The sequence below is a fragment of the Mytilus californianus genome, unplaced genomic scaffold, assembly GCF_021869535.1.
Source record: "Mytilus californianus isolate M0D057914Y unplaced genomic scaffold, xbMytCali1.0.p SCAF_11, whole genome shotgun sequence".
NCBI lineage: Eukaryota > Metazoa > Mollusca > Bivalvia > Mytilida > Mytilidae > Mytilus > Mytilus californianus.
The window spans coordinates 45,448,689-45,470,555 of NW_026262593.1; the positions used below are offsets into that span (position 1 = coordinate 45,448,689).

Consider the following 21,867-nt stretch of genomic DNA (forward strand, 5'->3'; position numbering starts at 1 on the left):
CATTTGCGAGTTTTATAACGATTGCTTGAATAATTGATAAACAAATGTACACTGTTTTTTTTCAAATTGAACACCTTGAATTTTTTTTAGTTATGCTGATATGTGTAAAATTAGCAGGTCAGTTGCTGGGTTGACACACTTTTAGTGGTAAAGTTTTATAAAATTAACGGTACCAAATTTTCTGCATCATTCCTTCGAAAGTTTTACGAACTCTATCCGAAGACCACTGATATTTGCCAGTTGTCGTTACCACAATCCAGTTCTCTTTATCTCCATTGATACACCACCAAATCTATACTTGATCTTCCAAAAAGGTATCAGGTTTTGCTTCTAGTCTTGTATTTTTTTTCCTATATACATTGTTTTGTTTTTAAATAATAAAATTGCACATCCAATCTCAATTTTAAATAGTGCATTGTAAACACAAGGTTGTATAAGGGGAAATACCTATTTTTGACTCCTATTTATTGAAGAAATAAACATTGACCATCCAGATAGGTGTTCTCTAATTTCCCCATATATATTGTGTCATTCTAGCAATCCTATTACTACAATCATATCTATACAAAAATGTACAAAAGCTTTATTTAAAGTCGGACATGTTTACATGTATGACACATACAACACAAACTCTACGGAGCTTTTAAACCGACAAAGACAAACTTAAAACATAAGATATGATAATATATAGACATACATACATGTAAGACATGGCATACACACAAGCTTCAATACACAAGTATACAAAATAATCATATTCAACAACACAAGCATACACATTTTAAAAACTAAGCATTCATTCAATTATTCAGTATTAAATGCAGATCTATTTTATGTTATTAAACACAGTTTAAGACATGGATTCTCCATTCGTTAAATACTTTGTCGGTTCATAAATATCATTTATCTGAATATCAGCACCTACTGGTGGTATTGATGTATCGTCATACATGACACTATACATAGGATTTTCTGCTCCATGTACTTTTCCTTTTACATCATTTAATGATATCCTTCTCCTGTAATGTTAAATCACTACTATTATTTTCACTTTTAAAATAAAAACAGATCTTAGAATAACATAGCTATATCATTTATTAATTGTTTTCACTTTCGAAATATTTGGTCGTAAATGGAGCGAATTTTATTACAGAAACTAGTGTTGTGTGCATGAAAATATTAATTTTTTTATACAAGATATAAATCACCAATAAAAAACTTTCGATTATACAGCGTAAGAAAGATAAACCATGAATCATTAATCATTAACTAATGATATCAACGACAATGAATTAGACAGATTTCTATTTATTTAACAAAAATGAAAATAAATACCTTCTGATGACAAAAACTGCAACAATAATACCTGCTACCACAACTGCCACACAAACTCCACCGATGATGTAACCTTAAAACATAAACCATTAAGTATGCATGTATATTTAACGTAACTGTTATCCCGATAATATTATTATGATAACGGGAACGACTTTCCAAAGAAAACGTTGCCACCATCCATCTAATTTAACTTTTTTTCATTTCTCCTTTGCTGATGAACACCTACAGTCAATATAGTCGTAGTCTAGTAGTTGGTAATACAAAGAACCAGCAACACGATCAGATTTGTTTTAACTTGAGTAGTAACACATCAGTAAGTGAAGGACCATCTAGTTTTAAAATTTCCATTACATGACGATCGAAGACCATACATGTAGTTATCAAACTTTTAATCATATAAGATTTTTTTCAGAACTATTTGATGATAAGGAACTTATATATTTGTCGAATTATGACAATCATACTTTGTAAATTCTCAGCATGACCTGCAACTGAATTTTAATAAGAATTAAAAAAACTGTCATTTATTCAGGATTTAACTTGTTATAATCGCAAATACATATAAATAAAGCAGCAACCATACGACAAAAGGTATAAAAATATGTCAAAAGAGTTACTGATTTGGACATTTTGAGGGACGAATCTATTGCTTTTATTACTCAATCCTAATTGATTAATTCTGAATCAGTGCGGTAGCAATATGTACATGTACATAGTCAAACATAGCTCTTCCAAATTGTTTTCGTCCTGGGCTGATATGCAGTAAAAAGTAAAATCACAAAAATACTGAACTCCGAGGAAAATTCAAAACGGAAAGTCCCTAATCAAATGGCAAAATCAAATGATAAAACACATCATTCGAATGGACAACAACTGTCATATTCCTAACTTGGTACAGGCATTTTCAAATATAGAAAATGGTGGATTGAACCTGGTTTTATAGCGCTAAACCTCTCACTTGTATGACAGTCGCATCAAATTTCGTTATATTTACAACGATGCGTGAACAAAACAGACAAAATAGGTGAAATAGTCACACTATGGGTACAACAGTCATCACTGTGTCACAATCTCAAAACAAACAAATATTTAACAAAAAAGCACAGAAAAGTAAAATCACAAAATTACTGAGCTCATAGGAAAATTCAAAACGGAAAGTCCCTAATCAAACGGCAAAATCAAATGATAAAACACATCAAACGAATGGACAACAACATCGTTAAGCATCTATAAAATTTAAAAACCACATTCATTGCTTCACTAGTCTGACGTCAGAAAATGTAAACGTCACATAGGAAGAAATCACTTAAGTTAAGATATCCAATCGTAGTATTAATTTATCGTAGGACATGTAGAAAAATCCGTCCGGTTGGAACAAATTTTAATTGTATAGTTTATAGTTTTATGCATTTTAGTAATAGTTATATCATAAGGACGAGGAGTGTCAGTGTAAGATCATCCCGATGGCCAGAGGCCAGAGGGTGATCTAACACTGACACACCAAGTCCGAATGGGATAACTATTTTACATCCCAGCTGTTCTAGATTTGATAAAAAACCATTTACGCTTCATAAAATCTAGTTTAGAACGCCACACAATCATTCTTACATACTTTATACATTACTATATGGTATATAACCTTTATGAGCCCCGGAAACAATGTTTAAATATGTTAAGTTAACATTGATTGTATCCAGTCGTGCTAGTGTAGGGGTATGACTCGTGGGTCTATATGCCAAAGGTCTTGAGTTCGAATCCCAGCATAGACACTGAATTTTTCATCATAAATTTTGATAGTTAGTCTTTTCCGAAAATATTTCTAAGTTTTAGTATTAATTTAACATTCCCGCCAAAATGTTACAGAACAAAGCAAAGCATGCAGAACAAAGAAACTCAAGCTAGGGTGATCTGGTAGGGGTGATCCGGCTCACCCCGGTAGAACAAAGGAAGTCCATTTTAGGTATTGAATAACAACAAAAAGATCATCAAAAATAGTTTAACTATGTCATATCGGAAAGGCATCTAAAAATCATTTCATACATGGCACAAACAATTTGATTTACAGCTTTACTGTACTGCCAGTGTACAAATTTTAGTTGTCAAAAAGTTTTTTTTTTTTTAGTTTGAATCATACACTTATTACCTGTATTTGACTTGTGTGTTGGTTTCTGTCCGGTGGCACCTGCAATAGTTTTATCAAATAGTTGAATAATATCATTTCGCAAATAATTTTCAACAGTCGAATACTTTTGTCAGTTTTAACAGTTACAAATGCAGAAGTCTTTACAAGTTGTCCGGTTATTCAGTCCAAATATATTATCGTATTTAGGTTTTTTTTAAATGTATTTAGAACACAGTCAATAAATAAGACAACCATGAAGTAAAACAAGAAAATAACCGACTATAATAGGAGTAATTAAATAATATCATATACGTAAATATGCATTGTACACGTCAAAATAGTTATTAAAAAAGGAATTTCCACAATAATTGATAGTTTGAGTCTTATATGTTGATAAGGTTTCTTACTGCGTCTTAAGGGACCGCCTTGATTGGTGACTAGTTGTGTAGTTAGTGGAGTATTTGGTCTAGCCGTCTTCTTTTTCATTCCGTGAATAGTTGTAGGTCTCATTGTTGGAACAGGTGTCGGTGATTTTGACCGCGAAGCCTTCTTTGGTCTCGTTGCTGGAATAGGTGTCGGTGACAAAGTCGTCTTCGCTTTCGTCGTTCGCATTGGTTGATTAGTTGTTGTTGAAGGTGTTGTTTCTTGAGTTGTTGATGCAGATACAGGAGACTGAGTTGTTGTTAATTTAGGTGAATTTACTTTTGGAGTTAATGTCGACGATACAAAAGTCGTTGGAACACGGGTTGTAGCTTGTAATGACGTTGATGACGCCTTTACCAAGTTAGTGGTTAGTGCAGGTGGTTTTGTTGACTGAGTAGTTGGTGAAGTTGTTGTCGATGTGTGTCTAGTTGATAATTTTGTGGTCGATTTCTGTGTAGTTGGTGTAGTTATCTTCTTCGACTGAGTAGTCGGTGCAGGTGTTGTCGATTTCCGAGTGGTTCGTGCATGTGTAGTCATTGACTGTGTGGTCGGTTCAGGTGTTGTTGGTGACATAGTACTCGATACATGTGTCGTCGTTGACGGGGTTGTTGAATCAGTTGTTGCCCTTGGCAAAGTTGTGAGTTTAGGTGTTGATGTTGAATGGGTTGCAGGTGTATTTGTTGGTGTAGTTGTTCGCTTCTGATTAGTTGATATTGATGTTGTCCTTGTTGGAGTTGTTGTTGACAGAATAGTAGAAGACCTGGATTTTATGACAGTAGTCAATGGAAAAGTTTTAACAGATAAAGATGTGGTTTTAGGCAGACTAGTCGTTGATCTAGGTGTGGTTGGTATAAATTCTGTTGAATAAATCCATTAATTATCTAAACACGTTTATTGAATAGTTTTAATTATCCATTAGATTTTTCTAAAATATTGTAACGTATTTAATAAGTGTGCTAACAAATTCGTTGTCTTTTTTAAAACCTTATATAGATATAAGAAGATGTGGTATGAGTGCCAATGAGACAACTCTCCATCCAAGTAAAAATTTATAAAAGTAAACCATTATAGGTCACATACATTTCTCCTTAAAAAATGTGTATAGATCTGCGGCATTCGAAAAACATTACGGTTAACATGGTTAAGGCATCAGTTATGAATACCTGTATTATATAAATAAGGGAAGATGAAATAATATAAAAAAAAATACTAAACCCTTTATTTAATATAGAAAGCGGTCTGATAATTTTTTCACTGACAAATTTTAGGAAAAAGGGATATTAACTTCAGCACAAATCAACTTTTAAAGGATCTACGTAATTGAGCGACACAATAGTATACCGGACCGAGAAAAAAAATTATGTTATTTTGAGTAAGACATGACACTCCCTTAGGCAAGAAAACGCTTACGGTTCCAAATATTTTGAAATGTTCAAACGGTTAAATGGCTTTATAAGCTAAAGTGAAAAACTAAATGAAGTAGTTATTATAATAACCGATTATAAACCATATTTACTGTATTCGCATATACTGCTGTAATGATATTTTGGAAAGTTGCATGGGTAGTCATGCCATTTATAGTTATCATCTCGGCGAATCACGGCGCAATCTTCCAATGCTCCACTTGAGAAAAGAAATCCTCTGTTTCCTGGTCCTTGTCCACTTTCCCAGTTTCCCCAGGTCATTTTTTGGCCTATCGTTTGAAAAAAAAATGAAAATAAGCATTTAATAGTCAGACAACAGTAAACACGCGTTATCAAAACATTTCATATAATAATATGTCATTTGTGTACCTACTTTGCTTTACTGTGATTAAGTAAAAATTTGATCAATACAAATACATTTGTATGGGAAAAACACAACCTTGTTTTCGAGAAGTGATTAATATTTTTTTAAATTCATCAAAGAAACTAGACTGGCGTTTCGTTTCGTCTACACAGATTGGCACTCGAATTAAGAAAGACGAAGTACTTGACGGATCAAATTTCAAGTGCATTGAAAAATATAAGAATTACCCGATGAATGAATTGTATGTGTATAGTAATCACTGTGTAGCATCATCACCGGATATAGGTACCCCCGAATCGGTGGAAAAAAAAAATTTGAATTAGGGTAAAGGTCGACTTCTTCTTATTTTCATTAAAGTCTACGTTTTGCCGACAAGTAAAGTTTTGTGATACTGATTCCTAATATTGAAGCTACTATTTCGAGCTGATTATAACCATGGTGACCTTTAATTGACTTTCTCTCTCTTCAAACTGTCAGATTCGGCTAAGGGTACCTGTTCAACGAAGCATATGACGAGTTCTAACTTGTTAAAAACGTATTTATCCTTCAACTATTCATTTAAAATTTTCGTAGAACAAAGGTATATCATATTTAAGCTTGAACAATACTGTATTTTAAAATTAACTATTGTTTACACAGAGAAATTCATGTGAATAAAGCGAATAATAAATTAAATTGTATGCCGAAAAGTTGTTAACTGTACGGGGATTATAATAGGTACTTCTTGTTATTTTATTTTTTTTTTGCTTTGGGGGTTCCTATATCCAGTTGTGATGCTACACAGTGGCAATGGAGTGGCTACTGTAAACGATTCTTTTAACAGTTTTTTTTTCATTTGAATTATTTGAAATTGTATATCAAATTTGATTTATAAGAACCTTACTGTCTAAGATGTCAGGTGAACTTTCTTAACTAGACTCAAAACTAGCGAACAAGAAGATGTATCAAGATCAAGCTAGCCAACAACAATGAAAAACGCACCAAACTGATCATACATTTGTACATAAAAACCTGGTTTAAAAAAAAAAAAAACATGTAACGCCTGGTACTTTTCTTTTGTGATTATACCTACTCCATATTTAGTTGTAAATTTATATGTAAATAACGAATATGGAAAAAATAAGATTCTTCTTTAATGTATTATTTTATAGCATATACTTTTCATATGGATCCTACTATTTGCACTTCTTCGAGATCCTTAAATGTAGATATTAGTAAACGAGCATACCATTTACCCATTTCCACTGTCCTTCCTTTTCTCTATCAGTGCCACCAATCCAGATACCTTTTCTATGCCAGCCAGCTGTTTGTAAGGCTTTCGTAATGAATTGTTGTTTTGTCATGTCTTGTATCATTACCAAGTCTCCGTGGTGTTGTGTACAATATCGTCTTGCATCATACCAGGAGTGCTCGTCATGTATCAGCTCAATACATGTATCATTGTAGGCAAACAAGTGGTTATCTCTTGGAATGCTCTGAGGGCATCGCTGAACATTCCCTATTGGGTAATTAATTAAGAAAATGAAAAATCGAATTTGATTGTTTTAACTGCTTCTTTATATCATACTGTCTTCATAGATACTTAATATTTGCAACCTTTTACATGAAATATTTGACAAAAATGTGTAATTATTATCGCGTGAAGTTTCTCTAGATGGAGTTTGAAATCAATGTCAAGGACAGCATACATACAGAAGATGCTGTTCATTTTAATTATAATCAGAGAGAATAAATTTAATTTATTAACTCAACAATTGCAGACAAAACATCATAGAAGTGGTAGATTTATAAAATAGAAATACTTGCATTGATCAACATTAAGAATGTATTTACTCGAATGTATAACTAGTATTAAATTTTAGATTGAATATATATGAAATCTTCAGAATTGTTTACCAGTACATGTAATTGCAGTTTAATGTTTGTTTTAAATACACAATACTGTTAAAGATGTTTAAATATTTCATTCTTCTTTCTGTTATTTAGTCACACGGATCAACTATATATGAATAAAACTAAATATTAACGGTAATATAACCAGTGGCACATTAAATCACTTAAATTTTCCTGTTATTCGCCAACTTGAATTTTTTTTTACAGTTTTTTAGACAATTTATTATGATTTGTGTTTAATAACGGGAATGACTAAATAATTTTGATTTGCTTATCACTTTAACATTGTCATAAAAACTTCGTTACGATGAAAATGAATAGTTAGGATCATGGAATCATACATTTGCAACAATTAATACAATATTCGAGTAGAACATAATGTTATATAATATATCTTTATTGATATTTGATTATATAACACACACAAGTAAAGGCGCATTGACAAACAAAGATGTTAACATTTTGCAAAAATTAATTTTTTTATACAGATTATCTATTATAATCGTTTGAGTTTTCCTATTCTGTTTTCAGCAAAATGTTCTTTTTTCATAGTTTTAAAACATTTTATCAAATGCCAAAAAAAAATATTAATGCTTAGACACATACACACTTAATATTTAATAATTCATGACAGGAGTAACAATTGTCTGCGAACAATTTCAAAATATAAAATCACATTTCACACAAAAGCATGTACACATACGAGAAAAATCAGACTTTTAACATGAGCCATCAATGGATGAGCATTGTACAGAAACCCTTGCTTGTCTGAACGCTCGTACCTCACACCTTAGACTACAGATTACCTACCGTGATCTACTATTCCGTCAAAAAACCATGGTTCACAATAGGACAAAAATGAGACGAATATAATAAAAATAAATAATCTATCCATGTTTGACAACAAATGAAATGATGATGCAGTTTTAGATAGGCAAGTTATATGTAGACAATCAGTATACTATCAGCTTGTCCAAACTAACATGTAGACAGTCCAGCATCGTACGATGTGATACATATATGTTTATCTATAAACCAAAATAAAAGCCATCATTTACATTAAATTGATAATGAAAAGGGATGATTTGTTTGTTGACAAGTCCTTCAGTTTTATTATTATTATTAATATCATTTTTATCATTCTTGTTATATTATCGCTATTATTACATTGTATAATTTAGTCGTTTTGTCGTGTGATTATTAGGGAAGAGGAGAAATCCTTACGGAATCTACAACACTCTTTGTCATTATACGTGATAATTAATCGTTGATCGATCTTTAGTTTTATATGGTGACTGTGTGGTGTGTACTGTTTGTCTTTTCGCCGTTTTTCTTTTTTTTGCCATGACATAATATTGTCAGATTGTTTTTTGTCTTTTCGCCGTTTTTCTTTTTTTTTGCCATGACATAATATTGTCAGATTGTTTTTTGTCTTTTCGCCGTTTTTCTTTTTTTTGCCATGACATAATATTGTCAGATTGTTTTTTGTCTTTTCGCCGTTTTTCTTTTTTTTTTGCCATGACATAATATTGTCAGATTGTTTTTTGTCTTTTCGCCGTTTTTCTTTTTTTTGCCATGACATAATATTGTCAGATTGTTTTTTGTATTTTCGCCGTTTTTCTTTTTTTTGCCATGACATAATATTGTCAGATTGTTTTTTGTCTTTTCGCCGTTTTTCTTTTTTTTGCCATGACATAATATTGTCAGATTGTTTTTTGTCTTTTCGCCGTTTTTCTTTTTTTTGCCATGACATAATATTGTCAGATTGTTTTTTGTCTTTTCGCCGTTTTTCTTTTTTTGCCATGACATAATATTGTCAGATTGTTTTTGATTTATACGTTTGAATGTCCCTTTGGTATATGTCGCTTTTCTTTCAAAATACGGAATCAGAGCTATACATTCCTTAATTTGAAATGATTTCCTAATTTTATAACATAAAATTCAAATAAAACAGTATCTGTTTTTTTCATGCCAAAACCGAAGTACTAGATCTTGGGCCAATTGTGGACTACCATAGATATAGTAATAGCATTATAAAGTTTGTGCGTCTGAAGCGCTTTTCTGGATTTACCTTCATCAAGTATTCTCAAACCTAAACAATGCCAAGCCAGGAATACCTAAATACGCTGAAACTTTAGGAGCAAGCTGTATGACCAAAAAAATCATTAGTGACTTAGTAATTTCTTATTCTACGAACGGGGATTTCAATATAAGTGTATGTTTTAAATCATGTCAGTACCGAAGCAATGACCACTGAGCAAATAGTGTACCATTGTGGACTAACATTCCACCAGCAGTATCGACCCAGTGCTAGTTAATGAAATAAATACTAAATATTTCGTGCGTCAGAAGAGCTTAACTGGATTTACCTTCAACAGAAACGCTCTAACTTAAACATTTAAAAGCCAAGGGTGCGTAAATACACTAAAACGTAGGGAGTGATATAATAGGCGGACTGTTCATCCGCGACACTGACCCACTGGTAGTTATATAAACGTGTCATACCGATTTCTGTGAGTGCAACTGTATATATATATATAGGTTTGAACGTTGTTTTCAATTTAGACTTGTATATATATATATATATAGCATTTATCAGTGTTGAACACAGGCGCTTTGGGCATGTACCCGCCTCCTTTTCTCTCTATATATATATTTTGTGTTTTATTTATTTAAATATTTTAACTTATTTTCACTTATTTAATGTATTCCTGCTCTTATCCGTAGTTTATATAAGATGTCCCTCTTTTAATCATAATTTTCCAGTAGATGCAAAATGTTTTAAAAACAGACATTTGCATTATTTTTATCACCGTGTTCTTCAACAGCCATGATCAACAGCTGACTGTGCGGTATGGGCTTTGCTCATTGTTGAAGGCCGTACGGTGACCTATAGTTGTTAGTTTCTGTGTCATTTGGTCTCTTGTGGAGTGTTGTCTCATTGGCAATCATACCACATCTTCTTTTTTATATAGCATGAATTTTGATTGTATAGAGTTGTTTAAAATACATCTATAAGGTTTAATCACTTTCAGATTTTAACTCCTTAAATGAAAGAAGTGTATTTTTTATTGTAACATAGCATTTTATCAAAATGTGGTGAGAAATACTATTTGTTGAAATACTAGTATATATGAATAATAATGCTGTACATAGTTAATTGTAATCCAGATGCAAACTAAAATTTTCGAGCTGATTTGTAATTTATTAAGTTTGAAAAGTATCTATAGAAAATAGAATCTATTTGAATTGATAATATTAGCTTCATGTCTATCGAGGTCAAATTATAGTCCGTAAAACGGTTTTATTAATATTGAATAAACTAGATCAATAAACACACTGCTGCTGGTGCACTGCAACTACTCGAAAGTATCATAAGCTCAGTATAGTCATTGATGTTCTGTTATGATTAATGACATGTCATCATGCCTGTCTTAAATTCTCGATTAGATTAAACACTTTATAAATTATTTAAAAAAACTCCCTAGTAGGCAAAGTTGACCATACCAAATAGGTTAATTTAACTAATGCCCTTGTTGGTCATATTGCTTCCCCTGAATTAAAGTTTGTAAACAGCCTTGTCTTTCAAATGTTTAAGCGTTCGTGACATAAAGTTAAATAAAAACAGTCGCTTCGGATGTCCCAAATTTATAAAAGTGTTATATTGAATCATTTTCGAAACCTTATCTCATTATGTTATATAGCAACATACCAAGTGCACACAATCACGAGTTAAAAATAGTTTCACGTTAATCACAGATCAAGCTCCATGCGATTAGAGATTAAAAAAGTATGCTGTTTGCATTAAATTAAAAACTCAGAAAACAAATTAAAACTATTTTCTTGGAGAGAAGTTCAAAACAATAGATTAAGGAGACGAAATGATACGAAAGTAGGTGTATACATGCAATTAACATTTTTCACGAGAATAGTCCATTTAAGATAAACACTGAACTGCTTTTTAAAGTGAACACAATAAAGCATTATTTTTTCTCTTCTGTTTGAAAACAAACAGTGTACAAAATGTATAACCTACATTTAGTTGTTATCTTGTTTGCGGACAAAATTCGATTACTGATTTCACACTCGGATATATGTTCAAATGTACTTGCGAGGTCAATTTCATAACATTTTTTTTAAATAAAATATGTTTCGAAAATTTGTTAAGAAATACTATTGAAATATATATATTTCGTTTGAAATGGTATTTTAATAGACATATAGGAGTATAATGCTTTTTGGGAATCCCAATTTTGTCATTAACATCACTCCTTATTAATTGATCACACAACGTGTTAGGCATTTCGTGTTACAGAGTGGCTTAACACTTACATCGCTGACTATTTGTAACTTGTTCAAGTGTTTGTATCTTAATTTGTGTTATATTACTCCCTGTCACATAAAACCGCCGTAATAGTTGACCTTAAAGTCTAGTACAATCACTGATAATGAATGAATTTGTTTATTTACATTTCATATCTAAAATCATACTGTACATATATTCATGTCAGAAATGGCAGGAGATAATTGGCACATGTTCATCAAAATCGTACCATATAATTTCCTTTCTTTTCCAATTAGATTGATTGATTGATGTTTGCTTTACGTCCAGTGGCAAAAATTGCATGCATGTTCAGGACGAGAACAAATTGATAATACATACAATACGTAGGTCTTATAATTAAAAAGGGCCGATCTGTATGATATGCGGGGAATTTGGACTGCCACTAGAAAAAAAAACTAAAAATTAGCCTTACAACAGGCCACCTATGGACCCTTCAAAGAATTGCTGCAATAGTTCGAGCGTGGCACTTTCTCTACACGAGGTATCGGATTAAACATCCCTATTCTGACCGGACATTGCTGTGTATTTATACATCACTCACAACCAAACGGACGCCCCACTTTGACAAGGAAGTGTTTTACTGTCGATCGGAAGAAGAACTAAAGATACCATATTTCTTTTTCTAGTCACCAACATTCATAAATTAAAATGTCATCCTCATTATTGTGCTGTTCGTATTTTTGGACACCTTAATTAGTCTTTTAAAAAGCTAGTGGTTTGATGATGATTGACGTCAAAAGAAAATTCTTCTTCATTAGATTTCCCAGAGGACATCATCCTTTTGTAACTCTCAACTAGTTTGATAGAAATTGACACTTTACTTGATTTTTTTTTGTTCTCATCATCATTAATATAGAATATGCATCATACGGTTTATCTATTAGGCGAAGATTGGGAATTTATTTGTTTTTCCTCAGCTTGCGGAGTTTCTTATGTGTGAGGTAAAGAAAAGTACAAAAACAAAATTATATGATTTTTTTTTTAAATCAATGAATTTGGATTTATAAGGGGAAATGTGTGAATTGTTGTATTTTTAGATTGAAATCACAATATTTTATATTGACGTGGAATTTGCTAGTTAACATTATTGAAAAATAATAATTTTCAGGTTTGAAAAATGCTCCTGACTGAGAGTATAAAATGTGTAGATTATAAAAGGTGTGTTTTGTTCTTCCTTACTTGAAGGAAGGTTCATTTTTGTAATATGTGACGACGCCATACAAATATACTGAGTTAAAACTCCCATCGGTGGTCTTGTGGCAGTGTGCTCGCCTAAAGTGCGGGAGCTCGTGGGTTCAATACCGGTATCCTAGTATTGGAAAATTGGCATTTGCTGCTTCTCCGCAAAGCACCCGGCATTTAGGAGTTAAGACAAACACTGGTAGGCCCGGTGTCCAAGTAGGATGAAATGTCTTCCGATGAATTTGTGAACTATCACGTTAAAATTCCGGCTCAGCGTGTTGATCTAGTACCATGCAGGGTTCATATTCCTATCTCATTTATATGTTCTCGACCTGATATGCATGCAATGTTTGTCACTGTTTGTTGAATATTTGTCCATTATCAACATCATTTAAAGCCTGTATAAATTTGTGAAAAGATTAAAACAGGTTTGATAATTTACATCAGCTTGAATAAAATTGTTGTTGCATTCTTCGATCATACATGTCCAAGACATACCAAGATGTCGATATCGTCGATATCGACAATGTCGACACAATTTCGGATCGATATCGATGTACTCATACACTCATATCATAACCAGATGTAGATTTTGATGACGACACCAATGACAAAACCTGATGTTGATATCGTCGACTCGATATCGACTCGATATCGATGATGACTTAAGATAATGAATAAAAATAAGACATAACAAGCTGATTATATATATAAATTAAGACCGAAGATTGATATAAGGATAGATGATGGCTGAATTGTAATCTATTTATTTTTTTAAAAGACAATCAGGTGGTCACTTCTCCAAAGTAATGTATCCTTTAAAACACATTAATGTATTCTTCAAAAAAAAAAAAAAACAAAATGTTTGCTTGTATTACATTGACAATGGCTGACATGGTAATTTAGGTGTTAACTAAGTGAGATATGGTTGCATACAAAGATCTAAAAATGCAGATATAGTACAAACATGACTTGCTATGTAAAATTCAAATCCATGGAATGTGAACTTGTTCCCATTTCAAACAGAGAAAACATGGTTTATCTATTGGTTGAAATTAGATTTTAACTTTATTTGAATAGTTTCGAGTACTCTTAGATCGGTACTTTGTGATTTTGTCTATTTGTTAAATTTTATGTATTAATGCTATACCACCGTCATAGATTTAAGGGAAGTTTTAACGAACAAGTTTAACCTCGCCACATCCTTATTGTGATTGACCCTTGTCGGGAGCTCTTTGATTAACTGGTTGTCGTCCGTTGCTGTCGGTCATTTTTGATTTTTGTTTATCATTTATACATAAATCAGGATGTTTGTTTTTGCCATTTGAAATATTTGATATTTTGTTATGCCGGTAATATCGTTAATCTTTGTTGTGAAGACTGTTAGGTGACGTATAGTTGTTAACATCCTCATTCTTTTTGTGTTTGGTGGTCTGTTGTCTCATTGCAAATCGTGTTTGTGTGTAATTAAGGTACGTATACTAACTAAAAGAAATAAATAGAGAAACAAATTATGAAGAAAATGTTTAAATGTTGATATGGAATTGATATCGTCGACATATTTAAACAGACGAACTAGGAGAAACCAAATTGTCTATATAGATAATTGTAGCAGATAAACATTTGGAACATGTGTCGATATCGTCGATATCGACATCTTAAAACAGACGAAACAGGAGAAACTAAATTGTCTACACAGATAACTGAAGGAGATAAACATTTAGAACATAATTTTCCGATATCGACACGATGTCGTCGATATCGACGATATCGACATCTAAAAAGACGATCTGGGAGAAACTAAAATTGTTTAATATATACATAAATGTAAAACAGATAGACATTTGGAACATAATGTGTCGATATCGACATCTTAAAACAGACGACCTAGGAGAAACCAAATTGTCTATATAGATTATCGTAGTAGATAGTCATTTGAAACATAATGTGTCGATATCGACTTGATATCGTCGATGTCGTCGATATCGACATCTTTATTAGACGAACCAGGAGAAACTAAATTGTCTATATAGAAAAATGTAGCAGATAAACATTTGGATCATTATTTGTCGATATCGACTCGATATCGTCGATATCGAGACTACATTGTGTCTTGGACATATGCATGCAATGTTTGTCACTGTTTGTTGAATATTTGTCCATTATCAACATCATTTAAAGCCTGTATAAATTTTTGAAAACATTAAAACAGGTTTGATAATTTACATCAGCTTGAATAAAATTGTTGTTGCATTCTTCGATGGAAATATTGGAAATGAAATACTGAATTCAAAATTGTAATAATGATTGTTGTTTATAAAAAGCAATACGAACACTTATATGTACAGCAGAGTCACAAATGATATCTTAAGAAGTATTGTTCCTACGGAAATGAACATCAGTTAGTATTCGACAAGTATTGATCAAAAGGTCGGTTAAACGTTTTGGGGTTAGGTTTTCCTAACTTTGGTCAATCCTAGGACTAGACTTAATAAAAATAAGGAGATGTGGTATGATTGCCAATGAGACAACTAGCCACCAGAGTTCAAATGACGTGAATGTAAGCAAAAATAGGTCAGCGTATGGTCTGCAACAAGAAGAAAAGAAGAAAAACTCATACCGTATAGTCGGCTATAAAAGGTACCTACATGAAAAATTAGGACAGGCACATAAAGAATGTGGCGGGTTAAACATACTTGTGAGTTTTAACCCTCCCTTCACCTGGAACAGCTGTGTAACAGCACAACGTAAGAACAAACTGTAAAAATCAGTTACAAAGGGCTTAACTCAATAGATCGATACAAAGTGCTAAAATGACCAACGTAAAAACAATAGACACAAAGCACCGATAAACGATCAAGTACTCGCATTTACAGAAAGCTTGTTCAAAGCCAATTACAGCTAACAAATAAATCATGTTCTCCCAGAATATACAGTATTAATCAGTACACAAACAACAGATTTAACATAAACTCTTCATAATCAATCTGAGAAACGCATTTACACTGCCAAAATATATAAGTAAACAGTAGCGACAGGGTGTAGGATCATGAGTTTTCATACATGTACCTGTACAGATATATTATATATATTTGTTTTCCTTTAATTTTGCATTGATTCATTTATAGTAGACCGTGTTTATATACTCTCGAGAAAGGCAAACTAAGAACCAACATGAACAAATCAAATAAACAAAAACAAACAAACAAACAAACAAACAAACAAACATACAAACAAACATACAAACAAACAAACAAATATACAAACATACAAACATAGCAAAAACGAAATGAAATCGTCGAATACATCATACATTTACATATGAGAGATGAAACCATATGTGTGATTTAGCCAAGAAAATATTCAGATAAGATTGCCAACGCTAAAGGTACTATAACGCTTTTCCATTTGTTTGAACCGGTTTAAAAGACAAAAACAAGTTAACAAATTATGTCTAAGCAACCCCCTATAGTCGACAAAAACCGGCAGACCCATGAACAGTCGTTGCTATAAAAACAATATCTATTGAATTCCGGGGTGCAGTTTTACCAGTAATTTTTCAGACTTTTGGGAAAATTTATATTGACGGATTATCTTTGGTTTGCTTTTTATTTATTTTTTTTTTTTTATTCTTAACAATTTATTGTTTGAAAAGTTATATAAACAGTTCATATATCCGAATGCTGGATTTCCTAGGTTTATTGTGTATCAGGGTTGCTGTCTCTTTGAAATATACCCAGCATCCATTTTATTCATATTATAGTATAAATTCACTTATATTTAAGGAATGACTGTAGTATTTTTTCTGTCTATGAAGAAATAACATCAAAAATGTGGTGCACACTGAATAACCCGCGTAGCGGGTTATTTTAAAGTGTGCACCACATTTTTTGATGTTATTTCGAATAGACAGAAAAAATATTACAGTCATTTCTTATAATTTTATTCTTAATTCCACTTTAAACCGGAGTAAATCATGAAAAAACGTTGATGACGTCAAGGTCACATGACAAAATTATGTCTATGAGCTGATAAACAAAACAACGTCAGCCAATCGGAAGACGCGTTACATCCAAAATTAAATTATATATATATATTATTGAGAAACTACCCCTTTACAACGGGGACAAGCGCCAGCGGGGTACTGACACCTGCGTCATCAAAAACATAGTATTTACAAACAACATTATATGATTGTAATAAAAATGGTACAAAATACTTGCAAATATTTAAAAGTCTAATAGATAAATTAATGCTAAAATAACATAATTTGAAATTTTATCAAGTACAAAGGACGTTCATTCATAACGTCTGTAAGATATTTTTTCCCGATCTTATCTAAACCATTTCCTAAGTCTAGAGAATACAAGTAACCCAGATCACCTATCATGAACTCTATTTGTGCTAAGGGCGGCAACTCTGAAAAGCAGATATCCATTTTTAAACTATCGAAACATGCTTGTGTGTCACTTTAATACAGTTAAATAACTCTTTCATATGAACCGAAGATTTTTTATTTGATAAAAGTGCAATTATCCAATAGACTTTCCACAGCCCTGGTTTAATCGGTGTATAAAATTCAAAAGAATATATTCCAGTTTCTTTCTAGTTTTGAATCTGATAAAATTGACAATTCTTATTTAGAAAAGTTCACATTTAAATTATCGTTTTTTACATAAATTAAACTATCAACTAATGAATGAAATATAACAACATAAGTATTTAATTTTCTCAAAATGAAATCTAAGCAATGAATTCCATTTCCAGAAAGCATAGATGTATACACTTACGGTGAAAGCAACTGATATTCATATTTCATGAATATTCTTGCCTGCGTAAACATAAAGGGTTAATTTGTTCTCATGTTATCTTTGATTCATTTGCATTTCACCATGTTCAATGTTCGGACATTCGATGACCGATAAGAACACGTACGAGAAATCAAGATATCGAAATTTTGTTATTGTACAGTTTAACAAAATTCGGACACATACAGTCATTGTTTTTAAATTTCATTGTATACATGATTTGTTTTGGTAGTTATCTAGAAATGCCATTATTCCCCCGGTCATTGTTTATCTACATGTTTATGTTGATAAGGTACGACTGAATCTATATAAAGTGAATGCAAACTCATATGTACATGTGAAAAATTAGAATAACTCAAAAATGGAAACAGTATTATTATGCTTAAGCTTTTTCGTTGTACTATTAGAGGCAAATGTCATCTTTAACAAAGGTAAGACACTTTAATTTGCAGAATACATTGATTGGTTGATTAGTGTTTAAAGCCACTTTCAGCACTATTGTGCTATCTCGTGGTGGTCAGTTTTTATTCGTGGAGGAATAAAGATGCGGAAATTATACAACAACCAAAAAACAACAAAGAAAGACATCTATAGGTCAACAAGTGTTGTTTTGTTCAATTTAAGCGGTTTACATGTTTTGGGTTGTCCTGTGTTCTTGTGTTGCAATTGCATTGAAGTTTATCCCTCATTTTTATATAATATATAAAGTATGTTAATTTCTACAATTGGTCTATTCGCCAGTTGATTGTATTTTTCGCTTTATTCATGGTTCGTTTTTGTGGTTATAGAATAGTATGTATTTTTGTTCTTTAGTTAACTAAATTAAAGCCTGATAGTATATTGCAGGACTTGCATATTAATTTGCCCGTCGTATTTTCTTTATTCACGTTTACTCTTTACAGCTGATATAACTCGTTGTCCTCCAATTCTTCCTCGGAACTCAAACTTGTTTGCCTACATAGACACATGCTTTGAAATGGTTCACGACGAACATTCATGGAATGATGCTAGAAGACACTGTCAGCAACATGGCGGAGATTTAGCTGTCATCAAAGACCTAACAAAACAACAGTTTGTAATGAATGCTTTGAAATATCTTCGTTGGGACAAAAAGGGTGTCTGGATCGGCGGAACAGACGGAGACAAGGAAGGGGAATGGAAGTGGGTCACAGGTAAATATCACGTGTCAGTAATTGGACCAAGTAAGCACATATGTTCACCTTACATAACTGCATATTGTCACAGAAATCAATATCAGTATTTCTGTATAGTTAATCTATTTTCGAATGGTGAATTTCCTTAAATTGTACAAACAAAATTGAGTTTAATATTGAACAAAATATAACTCGTCTAAGAATGATTTGAAACATTTCAAACTAAGATGATATTAATTTTTGTTTTTAATTGAAGAAAAGCTTATAGAGAATTGTTAAATTCAAAATATAAAGGACATGGAAAACAATTTGTATCTACACGTTTTCAAAATATGTTTGTTATATCAAAAGTAAGCGAAATAAATATTTATATTTGATAAGGAGAACAGATGACCTGGGGTTACTGGCAACATGGCCAAGGAGTGACTCAAACTGGATTCCTGTTTGCAAAGGGGACTTTTGAGGACTGTGCTCAGATCCGTGTTGATGACTCTTATAAATGGCATGATTTTCCTTGCAGTGGTGGCCCAGCTTATCATTATTCGAGTATTTGTGAATATAGTAAGTATTATCTAGATTTCAAACGGATAAATACCTATATGCCAATGTTAATACATTGAAACAAATCTTTACTAACGAACAGCCGGGATGTACCTCCAAAATATAATGTAAGGTTGGGATTTTTTTTCATTCCCCTTTTCATGACGTAGATTGTACGTATATACAATGTATTAGACATAAATCCCTATAACTTAATGAAAATATACCCCCTGAAGTTTCAATGAACACACCATTGCAACGATATGTAACTTCGTGTTCTGACACGTCTTACCATCGTTAATACATGTACCTTTGCAGTTAAATGCAGGACATTTCTTTTAAACGATCGCGCGAATGCACGAATTTTGAAGAGGGAAAATATAAATCGGCCAATTATGTGGTCTCTTCAATTCAAAAAGTAAATAGTATTATATATCCATCAATAACATCCTCCAGATGTTTGCAAGATACTTGTCTTTCAGACATTCATAAAAAAGTGATTTTTGTAATTCAGTTGCTTTGAATCTATATACTTCTTGTATTTTCGGGGGGGGGGGGGGGGGGGGGCTGCATTTGTCTCGTATTCTGACCTTTCACTTTTACATAAAATGGAATTCAAAACCTGGATTTAATATTTAAAGAAAAAAACAAAACAAAAATAGAATAGAGGAAAAGTATTTTTTTCAGTAGTACATGCATAAAGGCATAATTACCCATTACATATAGCATGACATGTTTCACCTGCTTCCCCATTCGGAGCACCTGAACCCATCACCGATTTTTGTCAATCTTAAGTTTTTTGTACTGTGTTTTCTGTACTGTTGTTTGTCTTTTTGTTGTTATCCTTTTGGTCATGTTGTTGTCAGTTTTATTGGACCTATAGATTTTTATTGCCTAAATGTTTAAATCTCTTACCTTTCACTTTCGAAGTATTAGAAATAAACGGTAGTGTGACAAGAATTCTTCTGTATGACTCTTTTAATAAAACAAACGCAAGAAGAAACCGAGAGGACAATCAAAACTAAAAACCAAAACCTCTCTCTTAATAATTCAAAGGTGACTTTCTTGATGGCTTCTTTACAATACAACTTAAAATAAAGGATACCATAGATGCAATAAGGTTTGCATCATATTTTTAACACCTTGAAATTGACATGTATGCAAAGACAACATCAATTCGTTTCAACACATTTATGCAGACATTGTTTTGTAGGGTGCATACATAATTGTTTAACAATAATTTATTTTACAACAAAAGCAACACACGTATTTTTCAGAAATGCCTAAAATTTTGACATCTCCTACAACTATGACGAACGTCGAAACGCCTGTGCCAACAACTATGCCTAAGACAGGAACATCAACTTCAACCACGTTAGCAAATTTTGAAACACCAGCACCGACAATTCAGCCAAACGTGGAAACACCAGCACCGACAATTTTGCCAAACGTTGAGACACCGGCCCCTACTTCTTTACCAAATGTTGAAACACCCGCACCTAATAAAGATACAACAGCATTTACAATTAGGATGAATAACAATCCTCCTAGTGCTGTAATAGTTAATAAAGAATCCGTCGTTATCGGCTGAGGAAAATGAAATAAGTTTGGTGATTTAAATTGCGATTACTTTTTAAATTATCTGTGCATAATATATGTATATAAAATGAAGCATAGTTACGCCTGTCCTATATGGTATTTGTTATTTTTTTATTATTTGTAAATAAAAGTTTGTTTTGTTTGTCAATATAACTATTTTGCCTCACCAATGTCGATGTGCACCTCTTTTCTATTTATGCGACCCATAAATAATATAATTTGCCTAGTACACTAAGTTATTTTCAGCATTTTGTTTGAATAAGAGGCATATCCACATGGCGTCCTCTAGAGGTATATTTTTGGCACAGTTGTTCTATGGATTGATCAATATGCATGAATGAGATGTGAAGTATACGTAAGTCTACTGTCCGTCCATTAATAAAAAATTTAAAAAAGACACTTATAGGTCAATTTACACAGAGACGGCTTTCTATCACGAAACGGTCCATAGCTAGCTATAGTCTAGACAATTTTACATTAAAGAGAGTCTACGCAAGGGATATAACTTTAGACAAGATCAGCGTAAATAACAATGGTACAGAGAAAACAACAAAAGAGCTCGACGGTGAAGTGTTCTCCTTCAAAAATGAATATAACTAAATAGAAATGATGTACTCGCACAGCAAGTGTCAACAGTTTAGAAAAGGAAGATAACACGTATGTCAACGAAAATAT

General features: G+C 32.3%; 2 protein-coding genes across 2 annotated transcripts; one reads left to right on the top strand and one right to left on the bottom strand.

The window, feature by feature from the left end:
• Positions 1-639: 639 nt before the first annotated feature.
• LOC127720923 (salivary glue protein Sgs-3-like) lies at positions 640-5,568 on the bottom strand. Its single transcript, XM_052227659.1, has 5 exons — positions 5,400-5,568; positions 3,868-4,740; positions 3,482-3,520; positions 1,336-1,408; positions 640-1,019 (listed from the first exon to the last, which is right to left on the bottom strand). The coding sequence occupies exons 1-5, from the start codon at positions 5,566-5,568 to the stop codon at positions 851-853; spliced, it is 1,323 nt and encodes a 440-aa protein (XP_052083619.1). The 3' UTR covers positions 640-850.
• A 9,914-nt stretch (positions 5,569-15,482) lies between these two features.
• Positions 15,483-21,334, top strand: LOC127720924 (C-type mannose receptor 2-like). Its single transcript, XM_052227660.1, has 4 exons — positions 15,483-15,492; positions 18,802-19,071; positions 19,435-19,614; positions 20,871-21,334. Exons 1-4 carry the CDS (start codon positions 15,483-15,485, stop codon positions 21,182-21,184), a joined length of 774 nt encoding a protein of 257 aa, XP_052083620.1. The 3' UTR covers positions 21,185-21,334.
• The last annotated feature ends 533 nt before the right edge of the window (positions 21,335-21,867 follow it).